At 56.9% G+C, this 17,748-nt stretch overlaps 1 protein-coding gene across 1 annotated transcript in view; it reads right to left on the bottom strand.

The window, feature by feature from the left end:
* PRPF6 (pre-mRNA processing factor 6) overlaps positions 1-17,748 on the bottom strand; it is a 34,531-nt gene that overhangs the window by 4,916 nt on the left and 11,867 nt on the right. The window contains exons 9-17 of the mRNA XM_065892144.1: positions 17,170-17,332; positions 12,615-12,733; positions 11,446-11,664; positions 6,640-6,762; positions 3,840-3,961; positions 2,276-2,414; positions 996-1,115; positions 571-747; positions 98-231 (exon numbers count right to left, since the gene is read on the bottom strand). Coding sequence (XP_065748216.1) covers positions 98-231; positions 571-747; positions 996-1,115; positions 2,276-2,414; positions 3,840-3,961; positions 6,640-6,762; positions 11,446-11,664; positions 12,615-12,733; positions 17,170-17,332 — 1,316 coding nt within the window. The remainder of the gene's footprint in view (positions 1-97; positions 232-570; positions 748-995; positions 1,116-2,275; positions 2,415-3,839; positions 3,962-6,639; positions 6,763-11,445; positions 11,665-12,614; positions 12,734-17,169; positions 17,333-17,748) is intronic.

The following is a 17,748-nucleotide window of genomic DNA, read 5'->3' as shown; positions in this document are numbered from 1 at the left end:
CACCTTCCCACAGAGCCTGAGCTGGAAATGCTGCACCAAGTCCTCGGCCTGAGTGTGTGAGCGAGGCTGGCTCATGGGGGGCGGCGCAGGGACTCACCACAGGCCGGGGTTCTTCGGGTTCTTCAGGCGAGACTTCTCCAGAATGGCCCGAGCTCGGGTCAGCTGCCCAACCTTCTCCTCCAGCCGGGAGAGCAAAAGCCACAGGGGTGTGGAGTGGGGACATTTCTTCAACTGCAGCCACAGACACAAGTGAGAGAGGGCTCAGCTGGCATCTGGGGGGGCTGTAACAGCCGTGGTGGCTCCTCGAGCCGGGAGTGAGGACCACCTTTGCCCCCAGAGACCCAGGCGTGTGTCTACACGCACGGCCGAACTGTGCACACGTGCACGGGGTGTGTGTTCACGAGCACGCTGTGGGTGTCTACACAGCAGCTTGTGCCTTACGTGGGCCGTAAACCGTACTCCGCTGAGTGCAGCGTGCACGGCTTGGTCGGGGGCAGACTCCGGGACCAGGTTAGAGGACGGGCCTGCCCCGAGCCCGGCGCCCGCCCGGGGAGAGGGCGCGCGGCTCACCCCCTGGCTGTAGGCCTCCCGGGCCTTGTCCACAAGCTCCTCCTGCTCCTCGACCTGGCCCTTCATCATCCAGAGCTTGGGGAAGTCCTCATAGTGCTTCAGGGCCTCCTCGCAGAGCTCCTGCGCAGCCGCGATGTTCCCCAGCACCCACTCCAGCTTCACAGACTTCATGAACACCTGAGGGGTCACACGGCCTCAGCCCGGCTCTGGTGCCGGGCCTGGGCTGGGCCGGCACCTTCCTGGCGCTCGCCTGACCGAGAGCTCGCCCTGAACGCTGTCTCGTATCTTTTGGGACAAGCTAGGGCTACACACATGAATGCATTTTAAAGCCAAGAGTGAACAAATGAGCTCCGAGTACCGTGGCCTCAGGCGGGGTGCGGGGCGCGGCGGTCCCCGCATGTGGCGGGCGGGACGGCTCTGCTTACCCGGGCGGTGGGCGCGCTGCTCCGGGCCTTGGCCAGCAGCCTGCGGGCCCGCTCGTACTCGTTGTTCTCGGACTCCAGCTTCACGGCCGCCAGCCAGATCTCCTCGCTGTTGGGGTTAGCCTGCGGGGCAAGCACGCAGCATCAGCAGCGAGCAGGGCGAGGGTACCCTAATCAAAGGCAGCCCGCCGGGGAGCCAGACCGGGCCTCACTCTGCAGCAGGACGTCTAATCCAGGCATGTCCTGGGCTAACGGGGAACGGAGCAGAGTCCAGCCCCAGGACACCGACTTCCTCACAAACAGGCCAGCCTGTCTCACTGCCACAGACGTGCAGCCTCCACGGCACTGGGGCCATGGTGCCAACCGCCACCCTCTGCCTGCTGACGCCGCCCTGCATCAGCAACCCTGCTCTTTCCCAAGCCTAGCAATGAGGAACTGGCCGTCCCAGTGTGTCAACGTGGATAGGACGGAAGGATGCCCGGGACATCACGGATGGCGCGGAGAGGGCTCCCGGGGTCAGGACTGGGTCACGTACAACCCAGAGTCCAGCAGACATGTGGGTGGTGCCCTCCAGCCTCCTGAAAGCACAGCCAGCTGCTGGCCACACTCAGCCTGACCACGTCCCCAACCTGAGAAGCACCCCCCCCAACCAGTGGCAGCTAAGGAGAAGAGGGGCAGAGACAGGCAGCACTGTCCAGGCAGTGGCGGGAGAGCGCCGGAACCACTGGGAGAGGAGGAGTGTCCTCCACCCTGGGCGCCCAGACGACAGCTGAGAGCAGAAGGGAGACCCAGGCCAGGCCCCTGCACGTGTTTACTCAGGGAAGGACAGACTTTATTATGCCAGCCTGGGTGACAACACAGTGACATAGACTCTCTAGTTTAATGCAGGCACCTATGCTCCGGCACGGGGCACAGGCCTTCCTCGGGCGGGGACTGGACACCCTAATGTTCACGTAGGAAAGTGGCTGTCGCCGTGCCCTCGTGTGGGGACATGGTGCTCCAGCTGCTGCCCTGTCCCTCCTGTCTCCCTGAGTCTGTGTTGTGGAACACTTAGCCCGAGGTCAGACTGAGTGGCGGCAAATGAGAGGTAGGTGTCCATCGTCTGGGCCATTTTTCCTCCTCTCAGGGCCCCTCAGGGCCCCACTGCCCACAGAGCAGCCCAAGTCCCACGCGGCCTGACCATGCTCGGCCCCTCTAGGGTCAGCTCCTGTCGACGAGGGGGCGGGGCTTGAGGAGGGCACGGGACCCTGGAGCCCTCAGGCCAAGGCCCACCCCTCACCCACCTGGAAGGCCAGAGCCAGGATGCTCCTCGCGGCGGGCACGTCCCCGGCCAGCCACTTGGACTTGGCGCCCATGAGCCACAGCACCTCTGCTTTGGGACAGTGGGCCACGGCCCGCTGCAGCAGGGCCTCCAGGGACTCCCTGAAAGACAGGGGCTGGTCACCACCAGAGAATGCAGGCTGCTCTCAGCCAAGCCGCAGGCACTGAAAAGACAGTTAGCGCTTCAAAGTTCCACGCCGTCAATGATTTACCAGACTTCTACAACGGGGAGCGAGTGGGGAAATCTTTTCTCTCCATAAAGGCTCGAAAGTCAACTACCGAAGAGGGTGCTACAAAGCAATGCATTGTTCAAACAGCAGGGTCCGATGGAGCCTCTCAGGAGAGCCTTTTACAGCCGTGTGTCCTGGAGGCGTGATAACCTTGCGGTCTGGGGGCCGGGGGCCTTTTCATCTCTAACCACAGATCCGCCGATAAAGATTATGACCCGAGTCTACTCTCCGGCATCCAGAGAAACTGTCTTATTGGAAGAAAGTTATTTTAGGTCACCATCAAGCAAGAAGCCTGGGTTTCAGGTGTGAAGCCCCCAACCCCTGCACAGCCCCCCACCCCTGTAATACCCCCGGCACAGACGACCTCCCCGGGGCTCGGCAGCAAGTCCGAGTGAGCGCACAGAATCGTCTGCGTGGCATGAAGCTCGACACTGGAACCAACACCCCCAGGTCTGAAGCACTTGGCCCCCTCATCCCGCCAAGGACACCGGAGCCGGGGGAGGGGAACTGCCCCTGAACCCAGGGACCAAGAGCCCCGGGAGCAACCCTGCTCTAGACAGGACTGTCCGGGTGAACTTGTACAGGGTGAACTGGCAGGGTCATTTCAAAATGTCCCCAGAGGAGTTAACTGCAAAACACACAGCAGCCGGTGGGACCGGGAACTTCGGCAGCAAAGCCCAAGACTGATCGATGAGACAAAAGAAAAGCAACAGGGGCTCCGTGCTCCCAGCTGCAGCCCAGGAGGGACCAGGAGGCCCGAGCAGAGAGGACGCAGCAGAGGACCCAGGCAGAGGCTGCCCACTTGACTGCAGACGTTGCGACATCTAATTTAATCAGCAGTTACAGCCAATAAGGCAGACCCGAAAGGTTTTTTCAATTAAAGAGGACAATGAAAGAAAACTGTCAAGGACCTCCTCAGAGCACAAAAACCAGCCCAAACCCAAATGCAGCTGAAATGAAAAACAGGCCTGCCGGGGCCCAGATGCCGCACCGCCCACGCTGCCGAAGCCAGAGCCCCACAGACGTGGGACTTCGGGCTCCAGCCCTGCCCCAGGGACCCCTCAAACCACCAGTGCCCCTGGCTCAGCTGCAGGCACTTGGGCAGATGGGCCCCTCAGTGCCTTGGCACTATACAACAGCAGCAACGCTAGCACAGAAGGTGCCAGAAAGACAGCCTGGCTGAAAAGCCCAAGAGCTTCCGCCCCTCGCCGCAGAGGCTGGACCTCGAACAAGGCCCTGGCCCACCCGCGGGGACGAGAGGCCTGAGCCGGCGCAGGGCGGCGGGCCTGCCACGTACCTGGTGCCGTGGTTCTTCTCAAAGTACGCGGCCCGCAGCCACACACTCTTCTTGCTGGGGAAGACCTGCAGGGCGTAGGCGTAGATGGCTCGGGCACACTCCAGGGCGCTGTGGGCTACACACTAGGGCAGAAAGAGGGCCATGAGCAGGGCAGCTCGGCACCGACCCAGAAGGGGTACCCACTCTGTGACTCCTGACCCGAGCCCTGTAGGCCGGTTACAAAGACTCTGGGGCTTCCGTGGCCCCACGGGACCAAATGACAGTCGCTCAGGGCCTGGGGGATGGGCAGGCCAGCCCATCTCAGGGGGTGAGCCCTGGAAAGCCCCACGCTCGTGGGCACCGAGGGCTTCCGCTCTTCCCGCAGCTCACAAAGCACCGAGGACAGCTGCCTGCTCCAGCCCAAGTGAAGAGATGACAGAGAAACGGAAGGAGGTCTGAAAGGGCTCCAGAGTTACTGCTCCCACAGTCTGTCATCTGTCTGCAGGGTGATGGCCGCCGAGGCCCCCGTGTTCTCAAGGGCGATGAGGAAAGCAGGGGGAAGCACAGAGTTCAAGTCCTCACTCAGAATTAAAAGGGCCCGACAACCAGAGGGAGCTGGGCTCTTCCCACGGGCAGAGGCCGTGGCGGCCTGCGAGGTCATTCTTCACACTTCTCTGTCTGAAATGTCATGTAACAAAAAGCCTTGAGGCCACGATGGTTGGCACTGGAGACTCTTTAGTGCTTACGAGGCAGCCGGGTCACACGTGTGACACTGCGTGAGTTCCATGCAGACAGCGGCCACGGCCTGCATCCAGGGACCGGAGGGGCAGGAGAGCGCCCACACGAACAAGGGAGAAAGAAAAGCTCTGCCCTGCAGGAGTCCAGCTGATCAACTCTCGTCAAACGCAGAAGCCACGATGTCTAGAAAACCAGCACCTGACAGATCCCGCAGTAATAACTGACAGGAGCCAAAAGCATCCTTAATGGACCCGCAAACTCGTAGGTCAAAGTTTGGAGAGCAACAGCATGTTTACACAGTCTCAGTGTCTTCCCACAAAATACTCACTAGTTACAAAGGGCCACAGCAGCCTTCCAGGGGAGGGACCTGGCGGGCACCGCCTGAGCTGCTCAGAGGATGTGCCCCCACCGACCCAGCAGGACAGAGTCCTACGAAGATCAGAGCCCGGCCATGAGGACACAGCGTGGAGACCAAACCAAGGGGCCTGTACCCTCAAAAAAGTCACACTCATGAAAAACGACAGACCAAAGCCCTCCCCCGAACTCTCGGAGCCACGGAGACCTGTGGATATGACCCTGGGCAGCTCCTCAACCAGAACACAGTTGGGTTTTTCCTTTTGCCAAAAGACACTCAGTGAGCCAGGTGGTGAAATGTGAGTAAGGCCTCAGATTACACCGTAGTCCTACATCAGCACTGATCTCCTGAGCTCGACAGCTATGCTGTGGTTGCGTAAGAGAAGGTCCCCTTTTAGAGAAACACACACTGAAATGTCTAGAGGGAAAGGGCCACCACATGCGCAGTGCACTCTCAAACAGTTCAGGGAAAATAAGGGGCACGTGTGTGCCAGTGTGTGCACGAGGGGAGAACACAAAAGCAAACGTGGTGAAATGGGTAAATCTGGGGGAATCTAGGTGTAGGGTGTAAACGAATTCCTCTTACAGCTTTGCAACTTTTCTGTAAGTCTAAAGTTACTTTTAAATCAAAGGCTATTGGGCTTCCCTGGTGGCGCGGTGGTTAAGAATCCGCCTGCCAATGCAGGGGATACGGGTTTGAGCCCTGGTCTGGGAAGGTCCCGCATGCCGCGGAGCAACTAAGCCCGTGCGCCACAACTACTGAGCCTGCGCTCTAGAGCCCACGAGCCACAACTACTGAGCCCATGTGCCACAACTATTGAGCCCGTGCGCCTAGAGCCCGTGCTCCGCAACGAGAGGCCACTGCAGTGAGAAGCCCACGCACCGCAACGAAGAGTAGCCCCGCTCACCGCAACCAGAGAAAAGCCCGTGCACAGCAACGAAGATCCAACACAGCGGGCAGGGGCGGGGGCGGGGAAGAGGCTATCACATTTAAGGTATTAAAAGCTTCAAATGTTTTTATTGATCTTGAACTCATCATCTCTTCTCTGGAACACCACTCCGAGGAAATCATTTCAGAGGGGACAAGAGCTTCATGTGCAAATGTTTTCTGAAGTGCAGGTTACAGCAAAGACCAGAGGTAGGGACGGTCCAGAGGTCAGGGGTGAACAGCTGGGAAGGTTTGGGAGATGGATTCCAGGTCCAGCTTAGCAAGTGCTCAAATTCTAGCTCTGCAGCAGACTAACAGAAAACTGTACTCCTTACAGTTGCAACTTACGTTTAAAAATCAGGGACTTCCCTGGTGGCACAGTGACTAAGAATCCGCCTGCCAATGCAGGGGACACGGGTTCGAGCCCTGGTCCAGGAAGATCCCATGGACCATGGAGCAACTAAGCCCATGCGCCACAACTACTGAGCCTGCGCTCTAGAGCCCACGCGACACAACTACTGAGCCTGCACTCTATAGGGCCCGCGAGCCACAATTACTGAGCCTGTGCTCCACAACAAGAGAAGCCACTGCAATGAGAAGCCCGCACACCCCAACAAAGAGCAGCCCCCACCCGCTGCAACTAGAGAAAGCCTGCGTGCAACAACGAAGACCCAATGCAGCCAAAAATGAATTAAGTAAATAAACAAATAAAATAAGATAAAAACCAGCAGATCAGAAAGATTCCCAAAGCAGAGCAGCTCCCCACAAACACAGACTCCAGGCCCACGCGGCCACACTCACGCTGTCGGCATCTTCCATCCACGTGTGCTTCCGGTCTTCCTCCTCAATGCCAATCCCGATCACGGCACGCATGACCGCCTGGCAGGTGGCCACACTCCCAGCCTTGTCACACTCCTCGGCATCCTGAAAGAGGGACACAGAACCGAACTTGCCACCCAGAGCTGCAGAAGCCTGACATGCGGACGCAGTGCCCGGATGGAGCGGGCTGCAGGTGGTGAGCTCCAAGGCTTCCGACGCCCTCGTGGCCCTGCCACTGCCCGCTGACTGTGCTCACCCTTCCCTGACACCCAGCAGGTGAGTACTCCACAAATCCCTGACCTACCCACTTAACAGACATCGCATAAGCACCTACTGTGTACAAAGTACTAGAGTAGGCAACTCAGTGGCCATAAGGGGTTGCTATGCAAAGAAAGTTCCAAAGCACTTGGGGGTAAAAGATGAGGTCACTCACACTCGTACTGTCGGCCTGGGATCCAGATTTGAAATGGACAAAAGGAAGAGCCACTCTAACCCAAAGAGGCAGACCTGACTGGGGGAAGGAGCCCGGCACACGGAAGGTGAGACAGAAACCTGGGGAGGGACCAGCCACCCGGGCGTTCCGGCAGGCAGGGGGCACGGGCTGACCAGCAGAAAAGCACTGGTCTTCAGGACAGCAGCTCTCAGGACAGGCAGAGAGAAGACCATCGTGGTTCCAGAGACGAGACACCGAGTGCCACTGAAGCCTCCTGCACAGCCGGTGGGAAGGACCAGCAATGCAGAGAGGGACGCGCGTTTACACACGTCAGACCGACGACATCGAAGTGTGCGGGCAAAGGTGGGGACAGAGGTACATGCGTGCGGCTGAGGATGGACACAGCGACGACCTCTACCGCGGACAGCTTCAAGCTGCCTATCAAAACAAAACTCACACAGGCTGACCCAGCAACGCCTTTTAAGGAACATACTCCCAGTCGTTCAAAACGACGGATGCGCCAGGACGCTTCTGTAGTGCTGTCTGCAACAGCTAAAGGAGTAGGAAGCACCCTGCCGATGCCATCACCCAGAGACTCCAGGCTGGCTGGACACGCCGAGCCAGGCTTCCCCGGCTGTGAGAGGAGCACAGCACAGCAGCCCTCGCCTGAGCCCCTCGGGCATGGTAATAAGCATCAGAAAGGCATCCCAGGCAGACGAGAGCCAAGGGCAAAGGCTCAGGAGAGGGCACAGGCTGACCCACAGCCAAGGGGCAGAGCTCAGCGCCCCAGAAGAGCACGGAGGGCAGAGCGCCAGGCACGAGAGAGGAGAGCCACACAAGGAGACAGCCCTGGGTATCCACTCTACAGAGGGGTCCCCGCGCTCTCCACTGAGCACAACCCAGCACAGGCGGGCTGGGAAACCATCCAATAGGATTAGTGGGAGTGGTCCTCGGAGCACAGCTGGGTCCAGGAACAGCGCCCGTTCCCACCGGCCAGAGCGGAGACCCCCAGGAGATACATGGCACTGAGCACAACACCCAGGAGAGTGAGCCCCAAACTGCCCCACACTGGCTACGGTCGGTCCCACCCAGCAAGTGTCGAGGCAAGACCCACGGGGTCAGAACGTTTCCAGTAACAGAACCACGCTCAACATCGAAGCCCAGAATGCTCACGGCGGCACAAAAGCATCTGGCACCCAACAAGGGAAAAGGCACAGCGTCCGCAGCAAAGCACACGTCATCAGGCACAAGGCAACCAGGCAGGACGGTTCATGATGAAGAAGATACTCAGTGTCTACCAAAGCCAACCCCAAAGCGACCCAGTGTTCGAAGGAGCAGACAAGGGCACTAAGACTATTATGATGATCACGGTCCACGTGTTCGAGTGTTACATGGCAACATGAAAGACGTGACAGAAGGTTTTTAAAAAGATCAAAATTCCTAGAAGTGAAAACTGCCAAGATCTAAGATGAAGAATGTCCTCGATGACATGAACAGCAGAGTAGACGCTACAGAAGATTAGCGAAACCTGAGGACAAAGCAACAGAAGTTATCCAAGACAAAACTGAGAGAAAAAAAGAGTATCTCTGTAACCGACCAGAGCAGAGGGCGTATGAGCTCACACCACACCCACAGGAAAGACTAGACGTCCCCCAGCTCCATGACCAGAGGTGGGGGCCTCACCACTGCTCTTCTAGCCGGGCAGGCAGACGGGAAATAAAAGGCACCGTGCTGGAAAAGAGGAAGTAAAACTGTATTTACAGACGGTATAATCCTATACATAAAAAATCCTAAAGAATCTGCTGAAACTATTACAATTTGATAAATGATTTCAGCAAGGTCACAGGACATAAGATCAATATTTAAAAATCAATTGTATTACTACACACTAACAACGGACAACCTGAAAATGAAAGCAAGAAAAAATTCTATTTATGACAGCATCAAAAATAAAAAAGTACTTTAGATTACATAAAATAAGCGTAATATTAGTACACTAAAACATTACTGAAAAAATTTTTTAAAAAACTAAATAAATGGGGCCTTCCCTGGTGGCGCAGTGGTTGAGGGTCCGCCTGCCGATGCAGGGGACACGGGTCCGTGCCCCGGTCCGGGAAGATCCCACATGCCGCGGAGCGGCTGGGCCCGTGAGCCATGGCCGCTGAGCCTGCGCGTCCGGAGCCTGTGCTCCACAACGGGAGAGGCCAGTGAGAGGCCCGCGTACCGCAAAAAAAAAAAAAAAAACAAAAAAACCCCCTAAATAACTGGAAAGACACCCCACGTTCACTGACTGGAAGAGTTACTACTGTTAGGATGGCAACAGTCCGCCCAGGTGATCTGTTCTATCAAAATCCCAGCTGGCTGTTTTGTAGGATGTGACAAGTTGACCCTAAAATTCGTATGAAAACACAAAGAACCAAGCACAGCCGAAACAATCTGTAAAGAGCAAAGTAGGAGGACTCACAGAGCCTCCTCTTTTCAAGGCCACAGCACAGTGTGGTGCTGGCACAAACCCAGACATACAGCCTAACGGAGCAGGACTGAGATTCCAGAAGTAAACCTCTACATTTATGACCCGCTGGTTCTCCACAGCATGGCCAGGACTACTCAACAGGGGAAGATCTAGTGGTGCCGGGACAACGGGACATGCACTTGTAAAAGCGTGAAGTTCAACTCTTTTAAGGCAAATGGGTCACAGACCTAAATGTAAGCACTAAAAAATAAAAATCTTAAAAAACACAGGCGTGATCTTCACAACCTCAGGTTAGGGAAGGTTTCTTTGATATGATACCTAAAGCATGAGTAACAAAAGAAATAAATAAATTGGACTATATCAAAAACATTTGTGCTATAAGCAATACAATTACCTGACAAATGACTTGTATACAAAATATATACAAAAAATTCTTACAACTCAATAATAAAATAGATAATAAACAATAAAAAGATACATAACCCACTATATTAAAACCCACTGAATTACCCACTTTAAATGGGTAAATTTTATGGACAATTATAGCTTAACAAACTGTTAAAAAATGAAACAGAAAGAATAACTTAAAAAATGAATAGATCACCATGAGCTGGAAGACAGCTTCAAGTAGCCTAAAGAGCAGGTAATTGTGCCTGAAAGAGAATGAGTTGAAGAAACAGGGGACACAAATTCTCCAAATCCGATAAAATCTATAAATCCACAGATCCAAGATACTGAATGCACTCTACACACAAGAAACATGAAAAACCACACCAAGTCAGATTACAATCAAACTGCTCAAAACCCACGATACAGAAAAACATCTTAAAAGCAGACAGAAATCTTTTAATTTAGAAATCTAAAAAATTTTTAATTTAATTAAAAAAAAAAGTACGTACAGAGGAGCAAAGATGACAGCAGGTGTCTCGCTGGGAACAACCTAGGCAAGAACAGTGTCTTTAAAACACTGAAAGAAAAAACTGTCAACCTAGAATTCTACACCCAGAGGAAATATCTCTCCAAAGCAGGGAAGAAATAAAGACTGTTTCCAGACATTTAAAAACTGGAAGAACTGACCATCAGGCCTGCACTGAAAGAAATGTTCAAAAAAGTCCGTCAGGCAGAAGGAAGATGACACCAGCTGGAAACCGGGATCCACACAAAGGAATGAGAATGTCAAAAATGGTTAAACAACACTAAATAAATAAAGGAGCTGAATCTAGATGGTTCGATTTTAGAGATACACATGAGGCCTTGCACCTGAGATTTTAAAACACCGCCCAAACACAGGAAGGGAAGAGAACAGAGGTACTGATCCATCGCCACCTCCTCGGGAGGAAGGTGATGCTGGAGCAGCTCCAGTGCACCAGCTGGAGCCACTGGGAGGCGGGCGAGCAGCACCGTGGCGGCAGGGGCACGAGAAGGGAGGCGGCAGAGGGCTGGGGCCGCCTTCCGAGGCTGAGGGCGGTGGGTGAAGCACAGGGGCAGGACGAGGCAGGAGAGGGCAGCTGCGGCCTGGCGGCGGGTTAGAGTGCTTTCAAAGACCTCGCTGGCCACGATCTACAGGAGTTAAAGATGGGGACCTGAGAGACAGAAGCTCTAAGGCTCACTCTATTAAATCGTATCCTCTCTACTGGAAACGTGGGGTTGGTCGCAAGCATCGGGACACTGAAGTTTCACCCTAGATGCACTCAGGCTTGCACCTCCGTAAAAAGCCACGAGGTGATCCCATAAGGAGAAGCCACCCCTGTGCCTGCTGTGCCTGCCAGCATGAGGACGGGCCTCTCAGGTGCCACCCCGATGTCCCCACCCTCCAAGGGACTCTGACGAGCAGGAGGGCGTCCGTGTTTAAAGTGGACACCGTGGCACCTGCCAACCTCACCTGGATCCACTGCTCGCGGTTGATCTCCACGCCGTTGGCCCGCAGGGAGGTGATGGCCCGGTCGATGATCTTCTCCACCATCTGCGTGTTCCCATTGGCCTCCTCCAGCTTGGCGGCCGTGATCCAGATGTGCCGGTCTGTAGGGATGTTCTCCCGGGCCTTATTTAAGACCTTGCGGGCATTTTCGTAGGTCTCTAGCCTGGCCAGGGCGAGCCAGAGCTGCACGGAGAGACCCGCCAGGTCAGGTGGACCCTCCACAGGCCACAGCCCTTGCACAAAATCCTTTGTACAAGTTTTCAAGGACCATTTTAAACAGGGCCCAGGAACGTGTGCGGCGGCATTTTCTGCCTCATCTGAAAGCTCTTTGGTTATGCTTCTGACTTACTTAGTGATGCGGTTAACATGAATAGTTGACGGGTTCTCAGCCCCGCGTTCCAAACACTGGTTAAAGGTACGCGGCATTAGGACAGAAGGTGTGCAGGGTGTGACTGTCACCTTCGCAAACTGAAAGGACACGGGTGTTCAGCTGTCTGGAGTTCTCACACCCCAGGATTTGATTATGCAACAGTTTATCACCAAAAATGTGTATGGGCTCTATTTATTTTTATGTAAATAAATTAAGATTGATTTTGTTTGGAGAATTTCACAACACCCCTTAGGATAATTAAAGACAGACTGGACATCATGAAATCATGACTAAAAGTCACTTCACAAAATGCTGTGAACAAGAAAATTTAAAACTAAAGAAATCCAAGTAGCTCTGAGGCACAGCCAACCTCCCGCTGGGCCAGCAGAAAGACATACCAGTCTTTTCTGTCACCCACCCTCCAGGTCCCACTGGCAAACTCCGAGCTGGACCAGGAGGCCGGGCCCTGAAGCAGAGAGCTCCGCGCGGAGCTCCCATGGGGTCGGGGCCGAGCTAGATTCTGCTCTGCGGTTCCTGCAGGAGCATACGGTCACCGTGCCGCCTGGCGCTGGACCACAGGGCAGCAGCCCAGGCGTCTCTCAGCGAGCTCAAGGCCCAGCTGACACCTCCTGCAGACAGCGGCCCGGGCTCAGGCCTCTGCAGGGCAGGGCGGGGAGCACACGCACCTCCACGCTGGTGGGCTGACACCTCCTGCAGACAGCGGCCCGGGCTCAGGCCTCTGCAGGGCAGGGCGGGGACTCACCTCCACGCTGGTGGGGCAGCACTCCACGGCCCGGCTGAGCATGATTCTGGCATCTTCGGGCTCTTCCAGCTCCACGGCCGCCTTCCACAAGCGAACTGAGTTTGGAACGTGCTCAAGGGCTGGGAAAGGTCAAACAAGAAACCAGATCACAGAAAAACGGAAGTGAAAGCAAGATAAATACTGCGTCACAGAGGATGCTGCTGCCAGCAAGCCCAGATGGCCTCTGCCCTGGGTGACGGGCCGGGACTTCACATGGGTCCCACGGGTCTGGACAGACACCAAAGAGACCGGGGCAGACGTCCCGAATCAGCAAGCAAGGGTGGCAGAGAAGGCTGTGCATCACCTCACACCCACTCACGCTTGAAAATCAACATGAGAAAATGAGGCAGCGCAGACCGGGCACCCGCTGCCCAGGAAGGGCCAGCCGAGTAGGCTGCGTGTGAGCGAGTGTGCGGAAGTCACGGGGACACAAAGCGCCGACGACTCTGGGATCCGCATCTGCCCAGGACGGCAGAGCAAGGGCTCCTCCCCGGACCCCAAGGAGCACGAGAGCAAAGGCACCAGGTGCTGCACCACACCGGCAGCCTCGGGGCCTCAGTTCACACGAGTGACAGCAGGAAAGGGGGACCAGCTCCCAGGAGAAGCTATGACATCCTGCAGTCCGGAAACTCCCAAACCTCTGTTTAAGCAGCAGAGCCCTTCCTTCAGATGCAATTTACTGAAAAAGCCAAAACACTGGGCAGCTAAACACAGAGCCCTGCAGCAGGGGGACTAGGGAGGCTGAGGCAAGGCCTCCAGTCAGCCCCTGGCAGGAGTGACGGTGACTAAGAGCTGATGGAGGCGGGAAACCAGAACAGCCCAAAGGAGATCTTCTTTCTAGAAAACACGGGCCAAGCTTGCGGGAAACAGCCCTAAGATTCAACGGTGCAGAATCTGCGGCCTCACCAAGTCTCTCGCGTTCTTCCCTTCAGCAGAAGCAGCCCCTCCCACCTCTGGGAGACGGGCTTCCCTCCTTTATAGGCCCTGTAAAAACGGGGCACCCCTCTCCCCTTTATAGGCCCTTGAAAACGGGGTGCCCCTCCTCTCCTATGGCCAAACCAGATGGCAGTGGCTCCAGGTCACCGCACTCCACGCCAGTCCCTCCCCGGCTGGTGAGCAGGAAGCAGCACGGGCCCGAGATGCTTAAGACCAGTGGGCCAGAGGTGGGGAGACATACCCCACGAACCCCAGGGGCCCACCCCCAGTGAGTTTCAAAGGTCCCATGGTCCAGGGCTCATGGGGACACTGCCACTCCGCTGCCACTCCGGAGCCACCTGCCATGGAAGATGATGCCCCAGCCTGCGGCCCAGGGCTCTGCAAGGACCACAGCGCCGCCAGCCTGCAAAAGAGGTGCAGCCAAGGGCTTGGCCCCGGGCTTCCCTGGCCTGACCACACCCGTTACTCGGCCCAGCGCCGGCAGGGCGCCAGCTGCGGGACCCTCGCAGGAGGACACACGCGGTGACAGCGGTGCTTCTCGCTCGACCAGGACCCCCGGGGCCAGGAGGGAGCGCTGACAGGCACGTGGCCGCGGGCTGCATGTCGTCATCCCTGGGGGAGCCTGGTCCCCGTCCCCACGAGTTTGAACTCAGCTGTCCAGAGGTCTCATCCCGAGGGACGATGTGCCCACCAAGGCCTGTGGCCATGGTTCTCCTGCACTGGAGGCTGAGGCTGACCCAGTTCTCTGGCCTCCACGTGTTGCCAGACCAGCCCCGGCTGACGAGGTGAGCCCTGACCCGCACGGTGAGACGAGTCTGCCACCGTGTGCGGGAGGAGAGACCTCAACCACAGCCCAGAGCGGCGTCCTGAGGCCTGGCCGAGCAGTCCCGCCTCCCGGAGTGACGGTCACCAGGAAGCACAGCAGCCCAAGAAAGCCAAGACCACCGAGGGAACAGCCCCTCAGCAGTGATGTCAGATAAGGAGGCCTGCGGGCGCCCGCCCCGTCCGCCCCCCCAGCCCTGCCTGCCCCCTCCCCCGGTCACACACCACGCCAGTGGCCATGGGGTCATAAACTTCACCCCGCGATGGGCATGAGGCCCCACTTTTCGGGAGAGACTGGGAACTCCTCTGTTGGCATTTCATCTACCCCACAGGTACAGAGCTGAAGCCAACCACTGCTGACGAGTCCAGATCTCACCAAGGTGCTCCCCAGAGACCGTCCACCGCGCCAGGTCAAGGCTACCTCCAAGAGTTGTGGCCAGCCGGGGTGGAAGGGCCGGCCCGGTCAGGAACGGAGCAGTCTGAACTAGACAGCCTGCGATCAGAGGCCAACGCACTCTCTGGCCCTTGGCCCCAAGGTGGGGACACATGGTGCCATCCTGCACTCACTTTATGGACCAGAGCACACTGGCTGGAGACAGAGTCACTCCACCGCTCCAGGCCTGCACGATTAGCAGAGGAACACGGTGCTTGACACCTTCATCGTGAGCGAAGCCCACAGGAAGCAGCCCCGCAGCCTGGCCCCCGGAGCTCAGCGCTCACAGGCCCACAGGGGCCCTTACAGATGACAGCACGCAGACTGAGGCCAAGCACCCACCCCACGTCACTCAGCCTCCTAAGGCCTCAGGTCTCAAGTAGCATGTGAAGCTCAAGTTCTCCCATCAAAGGACCACAGTGTCAGCTGCACCAGCTGGGACCCAGAGCTCAAGCAGAACCTGAGAGCTGGCACGGAGTCCTCCCCAGTCACTGACGGAAGTAACTGTCATTGGTTTCCAAATATCAGATCCTTCCAGCAGTAGCTGTCAGGTTCACCAAGAGCTAAAGGAGGCATCGCCAGCCGTGCCCCAGGCACCTAGAGAAAAGAGCACTGTTTTTGGAAACACTCTAAGGACGGGGAAGGCCAGGAACAGGGCCGGAGAGCAGGGTGGAGGCCAGCTGGGGCTTCACGCTCCCCCCACCTTCGCGCAGCCTGAAGGAAAGCAGAGCCGGGAGGCCCAGGACGGCCTGGAAACCGATCACTCGACACTCCCCTGGAGGCCCCCTTCCAGGCCCCGTCCCCTCTCCAAATCTGAAGCCAACTGGAAATGAACCCAGGTAATCTGGGGGTGAACAGGGAGTGGCCACAAAGCCATTCTGACCATTCATCACATTGTGGCAGGGGAAATTCAGTAGAGCTTTCCTAAATAAATCGTGCTAATTACCCAGAGTTTAATGTGTTTGTCATCAGAGAACTATTTTCCTGGCTGAAAAGAGATGAGCTGATTTCTATAAACCAAAACAGGTGCTGACTTTCCGCCCCGGCCTCATTTTAAGTGTGGCAGGGCTGCAATCAAGAAACCAGACCTGAGAGGAAAACACACTGGAACACACACACATTCACACGCGGTCAGGGTAACACACAAGGTGGCCACCACCTGGCCCCTAACAAACACAGAGGGTAGAGCGCCACAGGCCGCAGCCAACAACCCCTGCACATCTGACATCACACGCCCCTGACGGTTCACGTAAACACACACCTTAGAAACAAGAGCTGGAAACTGCCCACTGCAAGCTGCCCTCAATTCCCCAAAACACACCTATTTTACCCACACTACAAATTCAAGGGGAACAAGCCGTCTGCACAGGCTTACTCCAGGTCAGCCCTCCGACCAGCTGGTGCTGAATCTGGAACAAAAGTCAAAAGCAGCGTCTCCTCTACGGCTCCAGTGAAGGGAGCAAAGCTGTTCTTTTCTCACTTTTGCAACAATGAAAAGCAAACTACCCACAAAAGCTCCATCTTGGGGGCCTCCCTGGTGGCGCAGTGGTTGAGAGTCCGCCCGCCGATGCAGGGGACACGGGTTCGTGCCCCGGTCCGGGAGGATCCCACATGCCGCGGAACGGCTGGGCCCGTGAGCCATGGCCGCTGAGCCTGCGCGCCCGGAGCCTGTGCTCCACAACGGGAGAGGCCACAACAGTGAGAGGCCCACGTACAGCAAAAAAAAAAAAAAAAAAAAAAAAAAAAAAAAAAAAAAAAAGCTCCATCTTGGCAGTGACTCCTAGGTGGACACAGTTTCCCCGGCATGCAAACCATTCAGCGTGCCACGAGCCAACGGCACACACACCAACACACTGCCCTGCAGGAGTTTCCCAAGATGGGAAGCAGTTAATTCACGTGCCACTCTAGTGCGACCACCGAGGCAGTTAAGACTCAGACCCGAGTGGCACCTTCTACCTGCTGCGGGCAGAAACGGGAAGGCTAGCGCCGCAAGGCCAGCTTCTAGTGGCTCCCTCGCCCTGCGCACAGCACCTGCACACAACATTCCACAGCGCCACAGAGCACCTGCCCTCACCCAAGGCCACACAGCAGGAAAGGGCAGCTCAGCCAGAAGCTTCCCTGACAGAGGCTCCAAGGGCAGAAGCAACCCAGGGCAGACGAAGGCCTGGAGAGTGTCCCCCACTCTCTAAGCCCTCCCAGCAGAGCCCGAGCGAAGCAGCGGCGAGGCTGCTCCCCGGGCCAGCAACAGAGCAGTGGGGCTGCCCCCCACCTCCAGGTACACAGCCAGGCGGCGCCGCTCCTGCCGGGTCCCTAAGGGAGGCTCACCTTTTCGAAGAACCCGCTTCTTGGCGCGGATGTCTGTCTCCAGCTCAGCCGCTCTGATGTAAATCCTAACGGACTGTGGGAGGTGACGGACAGCTTGGGCCACCACGGCCTTGGCTGTGTCCCCAGGCTGCAACCTCGCTGCTTCCAGCCACACATCTTCACTCTGGAGGGCAAAGGAACAGGACAGACAGTGTACGCACAGGCTGGTGGGGCAGCAGGCACCCCAGAAGGGCACACACGAGCCTTGGAGACAGGGGGGCCAGGGTCCTCCCACCCGCGGGGCCCGGGGTTTACGGTGAGCTGGGCGCCCAGCACGCCTGCGCCAGAGACCCCCTGAAAGCCCCACACAGGGGAGCGTAGCTACAGCACGTCTGTGCCTGCGTGGGAAAGACACGCCACCACGCTGTGAGGAGAGCACAGCCGGCGCTCAGGGTAGGAAGTCAACCCACGACGAGGTGGAGACACACAGGCAGGCAGCCCTGCGTCTGCCTGGGAGGTTCGGATTGATGCTAACGTCCTGGGGGAAGGATTCGCAGGGCACCTCTGGCTGTCAGGGTGCCCTAGCCTTCACAGTGAGCG

This window comes from Phocoena phocoena, chromosome 15 (genome assembly GCF_963924675.1).
Source record: "Phocoena phocoena chromosome 15, mPhoPho1.1, whole genome shotgun sequence".
Classification (NCBI taxonomy): Eukaryota; Metazoa; Chordata; class Mammalia; order Artiodactyla; family Phocoenidae; genus Phocoena; species Phocoena phocoena.
This window is presented reverse-complemented; position numbering and strand designations above follow the sequence as displayed.